The sequence below is a fragment of the Pantherophis guttatus genome, chromosome 7 (assembly GCF_059756535.1).
Source record: "Pantherophis guttatus breed Tessera chromosome 7, ASM5975653v1, whole genome shotgun sequence".
Classification (NCBI taxonomy): domain Eukaryota; kingdom Metazoa; phylum Chordata; class Lepidosauria; order Squamata; family Colubridae; genus Pantherophis; species Pantherophis guttatus.
The window spans coordinates 14,963,775-14,970,415 of NC_142069.1; the positions used below are offsets into that span (position 1 = coordinate 14,963,775).

The 6,641-nt window shown below is 40.7% G+C and overlaps 1 protein-coding gene across 4 annotated transcripts in view; it reads right to left on the minus strand.

Annotated features, from left to right (window-relative positions):
* Nucleotides 1-5,247, minus strand: part of USP18 (ubiquitin specific peptidase 18) — a 28,490-nt gene extending 23,243 nt beyond the window's left edge. For 2 of the 4 annotated variants that reach the window (XM_034402830.3, XM_034402829.3), the window contains exons 1-2: nt 5,001-5,050; nt 1,082-1,244 (exon numbers count right to left, since the gene is read on the minus strand). Coding sequence is in view for 2 of the 4 variants with exons in the window: in XM_034402827.3 (XP_034258718.2) it covers nt 5,001-5,009 (9 nt within the window). In the remaining 2 variants the exon portion in view is untranslated. Of the gene's footprint in view, nt 1-1,081; nt 1,245-5,000 lie in introns of all 4 variants that reach the window. The other 2 variants (XM_034402827.3, XM_034402828.3) reach the window with 2 other exon arrangements.
* Between the last annotated feature and the right edge of the window lie 1,394 nt (nt 5,248-6,641).

Below are 6,641 nucleotides of genomic sequence, written 5' to 3' on the forward strand. Positions count from 1 at the left end.
TTAGAACACTGTACTACCAAGGCTCTTGGAGCCTTTGTTGGAGACTGTTCAAAGTTATCACAGCACTGAATAGGTGGTATGTATTCATTAATCAAATTTACATAGCCGCGCCACTCACAAGTGATTCCAGGCAGCATACATTAAAAATACAGTTAAAAATTCGCACTTTAACCTCACTCCACCCCATAGCAGTGATAACAGAATCAAACAAGCCTCGTGGTTGGTCCTAAATGCAGAATCACCAGGAACTTGCAAATCCTTTCCAACTGCCACACTGACTTTGCTTTTTGAAAGCTGGCAGGCATGTTGGTTAATGACAGCAATGGGGGCAACCAGGATTGCAACATCACATTTTCCAATCACATCCCTTGGCAACAACAACAACAAAACCCAAGCCAATTACCGTACTTTATCAAGAACTACCTGTATTTATGTCATTTCCTTTGCAGCAAAAGCCAATCTATTCACCACAGCTTTTTCCCCAGTAACTTTCTTGATTGCCCAGTCCAGCTAACACACCTGGTATTTTCTAGTAGCCCCCCATTCAAATTCTAACCAGGTCCAATTGCTCAGTTAGGGGGAATCCTTCAAGATCTGCTACCACTGTAATATTGCTTTTTAAAATGCCTATTTATTTTATTTTTATTTATTTATATCCCACCTATATTATTTTTTAAGAACAAAAGATGGCAAACATACCTAATATTCCTCCTTCCTATTTTCCTCACAACCACCACCTTGTGAGGTAGGTTGGGATGAGACAGAATGACTTGCCCAAAGTTACTCACCCAGCTTTCATGCCTAAGGAGGAGCTACAACTCATAGTCTCCTAGTTTCTAGCTCGGTTGCCTTAATCACTAGACCAAACTGGCTTGTTTATTGTATTTTTCTATTTATACTTCACCTTGACTTGATTTTCTGAAGATCATAATATGCAACTATATTAAGGCCCCATCTTGACTCATATGTCATCATAATGCCATCATGCTCTGCAAATGCCAATCTTCTTTTCTATCTCAGTCTATGAGTGAAACAATCGGTTATTAATTTTAAAGCCATCTTTTTTCCCTTTTAAACTGACCTTCTTTCACTCCAGAGCGTGTAAAATCTGTAGTGATGGTGACTCATTATCATGCAGAGGAGATCTGGTTCAGTGGTCTTATCTGATTACACTCTGCTCCAAGTTCTTTCTGTACCAGTTATTTTTCTGGCTTCCCAACTTTGATCTTGAATTGTAACCAGCACTAGAAGGCAGCAGAGATCCTCCAGTTTATTTGGGGAAAGAGAAGAGGTTCTTTGGGGCATATTCTCTCAATGTTCTGAAATCGCCACATCACCAGGGTGGATAAAAATTAATTATTTTTAAAAAAATAAATAAAAAAAAATCAGATTTTTAAATTTAAATTGGATTTTTTTGATTTAAATCGGATTTTTTTTAATTTTTATTGAATTTATTTTAATAAAAAACTTTTGGGGTAAAAATCTATCGTAAGATAGTTTTCTATTTAAGATACATAAATAATTTAGTTTATTCAGCATGAAATGGAGCTTAGTTATGTAGCATGAGGCTGTATATTCTGCAACACTGGGACTATCGGTGAGTCAACAGTGGGTCAAAGGAATAGCAGAGATGACAGTTGCTCTTTAAAAATTATGATTTAAATCGAGTTGATTTAAATCAAGCCTTTTTACTAGTGATTTAAATCGTGATTTAAATTGTGATTTAAATCAACTCGATTTAAATCAAATCCACCCTGCACATCACTATTTGAAGAACTGGAAACTTGTTCATACACTATTCCAATTCAATAGCTTTCAGCAATCTATCTTCACCTTTAGATGTCTTAGCTATGCTTCTCCTCATAACAACATCCAGAAAATAGGAGGGCGGGGGAGTGGATTGGAGTATTGCTCCAATTTAGTTCACAATAGACGTTTAACAGCTAAACAGTCTCATTTCTCCTTCTTTAAAGGATCTAGTTGCTCATTCTGTCCCAGTGCCTTCCTCCAAGTTTCTTTATTATACATTACTATGAGAATGAATAATAATGAGAATGTATAATAAGGAACGTGTTGTCTCAGTAGCTAAGACACTGAGCTTGCCGATCGAAAGTTCAGCGGTTCAGCGGTTCGAATCCCTAGCGCCGCGTAATGGGGTGAGCTCCTGTTACTTGTCCCAGCTTCTGCCAACCTAGCAGTTCAAAAGCACGTAAAAATGCAAATAGAAAAATAGGGACCACCTTTGGTGGGAAGATAACAGCGTTCCGCGCGCCTTTGGCATTGAGTCATGCTGGCCATGTGAGCAGAGATGTCTTTGGACAGCGCTGGCTCTTCGGCTTTGAGATGGAGATGAGCACCGCCCTCTAGAGTCGGGAACGACTAGCACATATGTGCAAGGGGAACCTTTACCTTACCATGAGAAATGACTAAACTGGTGAGGGGAAAGAGGTGGGAAAAACAAACAAAGTAAGCAGAATCCTAAAATAAGATGTTGCCGATTGCTGATGCAAACTCCACCTCCCGCACCCCCCAAAATGGTGGATGTTTTCCTCTCTGGCTGGGCGTGTGCTGAAAATTGACAGGCAGTAAAAGTAGAGGAGAAACCACTTTGCCTGGACAACAGCAGTCACACACCACAACAACAATAGCATTTACTGTGACTTGGAACAGAGCAGGTATCAAAAAAACAGCTAGGTGTTATCAAGGAAGATAGCATTTTATGTATGGTTTTGTTCCTAAAACAGGTTTGTATCTAACGGGGAAATGTCTTAAATTTCCTAGCTAACTTTAGAATCATAGGACTAAATAAAGTTTATAGTTAGAATGTTTTATTTATTTTTAGAATTCTAGGCTGCCGGCTTACAGTCGTGCAATTAAAAACACCACATAAAACATTAAAACAATAAATATGAACCATACATTTAAAAATTCAGATAAAATTCATACGTATTTTGTGAGCTTTTGAATATATTTAAAGCCATAACTGGTCCAACACATTTTAACCCACCAGTTCTGGTGATTAGAGCCTGCCTAACTAGTTCATGCATGTAACCTCACAAAAATTGGATTACGTCACCTAAGCAATCTGCTTTCTTTGCAGTTCTTGCAAAGAACTGAAGGTCTTGCTTCCAAGATAAAGGGCAAGAGGGGGAAAAAATCCCTTTTACTAACTTTTTTCCAATTTAATTTGAGAATAAACATGAAGGCTGATAGTTCTGAATAAAACAGGGAAGGAGATCTAACTTGCTTTGCAATCAATATTTATTAAAACCTTCACCAGTCTGGGTGCATTGGGGTGATTCAAACTGTCCGCAAATTATATATAGGTAGTCCTCAACTTATGGACACAATTGGGACTAGAGTTTGCTACGCAAGGGAATTGTTAAGTGAACAGTGCCAATTTTACAATCTTCTGGGTGCTCCAACACTGGAGATTTATAAGAAATTGGACAACTAAAATGGTATAGGGCAGGGGTGGGCAAATATGGCCCCTTTATGACCTGTGGACTTCAACTCCCAGAATTCCTGAGCCAGCTTGGCTGTTTCAGGAATTCTGGGTGTTGGAAGTCCACAGGTTGTAAAAGGGCCACATTTGCCCACCCCTGGTATAGGGTTTCCTGCTTGAGCAGGGAGTTGGGACTAGAAGACCTCCAGGGTTCCTTCCGACACTGTTATTCTGTAAATCGAGCACTGCTTATATACCCTTTCTCTCCTTAGCCTCCAGCATAAAGTTTCAAGAGCTACTCCAACCAGGTTTGGACATCACAATATTACCGTGTTTCCCCGAAATTAAGACCCTGTCTTATTTTTTTTGAACCCTGAAATAAACGCTTGGCCTTATTTTTGGGGAGGTCTTATTATTTTGGGGCGCGTGGAGCAAGATGGGGCTTCTCTTGCCGCCTTACCTGATTTCCAGCTCTGTGTTTAAATATTTTTGGGGTGAGCTTATTTTCAGGGGGAGGCTTATTTTAGTGCATGCGCTCAAAAGCCCGATTGGGCTTATTATCAGGGGATGTCTTATTTTTGGGGAAGCAGGGTAGCTAAACTAAAAGGGATGCCAATAAAGATGTTGCAATCATCCAGATGGTCATCTTGGTACCATCACTACAAAAACACTGGAGCCGCTCTCCCAGGACCTGGTTAATATTACCAGTCAGTTACCGAAAAGGACTTTTATATCTTTTGCTTACAGATCATGCCCTCACGGACACATCTCCATCGTAAGCTCCCTGCCCAACAAGGTCCTTGTTCTGCTCCCGCCAAGCAGAGGACATTTATTCATTATCTTCTCCACCATCCTGTTTATGAGATATTAAATCCAAATTATTCCCGGGAGGTGAATCCAAGAACTAATAATTAAATAATACTAAATAATTGAATGTCCTTCTTGCAGAGGTGTCTCCAGCTGTTAGCAGTTATGCGGCTACTTTCCTTCTGCTGTCACTTAAAACTTTTAAAAAAAAATATTACATTTTTAATCGTAGCTTTAAGGGGAAAAAAAATCTTAAATTCTCACGTCTTCGCTCCGGCATTATCTTCTTTTCACTTTATTCCTTTTTATAGCCTCATTTTACGATTATCCTATATTCGTTACTTCCTCTTACTGTTCCACTATTTACTGTACTGAATTTTAAGTTGTGCAACTTGTGGTTTAACAACAATTTTCCTCGTTTTCCTTCCTTCCTTCCATCGCAATAAAACCAAATCGGGACCCATCATAATGCAGTGGCAGACTGGGTCCGCTTAAGTTCTTTCGGCGGCTTAACCCACGAGTAAGCCACACATCGGGGTTCAGCCAACCGTCGCGCATCCCTCGACTTGCAAAATCTTTGGGAAAAGGCTTGCAAAAAAACCTTGAGGAAACCCAACAAGCGGAGTGTGTGTGTGGGGGGGATTTAATGCCATAGATCAGGATGACGCGCATACGGCTGGGATGCTAAGCGTGGAAAAGCAACGTGGGGAGGGGGGGGTTAGAAAGGAGAGATTGGGGTGAGCCTTACCGCAGGCATCGGGTCTGTGGATCGTCTCGGCTCTCTCCTTCGCGATCAGCCGCCGGGCGCCTTCCCCGCGCGTCCTTTTCAACCAGCCGCTGTCCCCGCCCCTCCGCTGAGTTTTGCTTTCCTGCGGCCGAAGGAGCCAAACTCGAAAGCGAAACTTAACTGCGCTCGGGAAGCGCCGCCGCCTCCTCGCCTCCTACTATGGTTTTTACGCGGCCAGGAAAAGCGCCGATTCCGCTTGCCACCCTAGCGCTAGAAGCGGCAAGTGGTTTTCTCCGGATGGTTTTTCCGCTGCGTTTGACGTGGTCGCGCAGCGTTTGGGACGTGGAGAAGGGAGAGATAGATAGATAGATAGATAGATAGATAGATAGATAGATGGATGGATGGATGGATGGATGGATGGATGGATGGATGGATGGATGGATGGATAGGATAGAGATAGGATAGAGAGAGAGAGAGAGAGAGAGAGAGAGAGAGAGAGAGAGAGAGATGGATGGATGGATAGGATAGAGAGAGAGAGAGAGAGATAGAGAGATAGGATAGAGATAGATAGATAGATAGAGAGAGAGAGAGAGAGAGAGAGAGAGAGAGAGAGAGAGATAGGATAGATAGATAGATAGATAGATAGATAGATAGATAGATAGATAGATAGATAGACAGGACAGAGATAGATAGGATAGAGAGATAGATAGATAGGATAGATAGAGAGAGAGAGAGAGAGAGAGAGATAGGATAGAGATAGATAGATAGATAGATAGATAGATAGATAGATAGATATAGAGATAGAGATATTTAAAATGTTATTTTATTTATTACATGAAATGTCCCGAAGGTGCTTTTCCAAAAGGCAACTGGACGTTCTTGGTTTTGCTTTGTTTGTTTGTTTTTTCCTTGAGAACGTTTCGCTTCTCGTTTAAGAAGCTTCTTCAGTTCTGAGCTTCTTGGATGAGTCGTTTAGAGTACAAGGGAAAAACCAAAAAAAAGTCCAGTTTGCCTTTTTGGGAAAGCACAATTGAGCATCTCCATATAGACGTTATATTAAATGCTGCCCACTGCCGTGCAATCAAGTCAAAGCAACAAGATAAACACATTAAAAGTATTAAAATAATTTTAATTATTTAAATACTTTAAATAATAATTAAAAATTATTGCAATAATTTTAATGCTTGTTCGTATTTACATTGAAATTCGCTTAACAATCAGCCAAGATGGCAAGGACAGGAACAAGATACACGCAGGTGGAGGTGTGTTATTCTCTCTTTCTCCCTCACTGTCTCTTTCTTTCTCTCTCTTGTTTCTCAAAGTATGGTCCAAGGACTCCTTGGGTTGGCCCCAAATTCTCTGAAGGGTCCATGAAATCAAAAGGATTTACCAGTCTGTCAAAAAAGAACAGGTTGTCCTCAACTTAACAACAGTTCATTTAGTGACCTTTCAAAGTTACAATGGCACGGAAAAAAAGGGACTTATGACCATTTTTCACACTTACAACGGTTGCAGCATCCCCATGGTCATATGATCAAAATTCAGATGCTTGGCAACCGGTTCATATTTATGACCGTTGCAGTGCCCCAATGTCATGTGATCAGCTTTTGCGACCTGACAGGCAAAAGTCAATGGGGAATCCAGATTCACTTAACAACCATG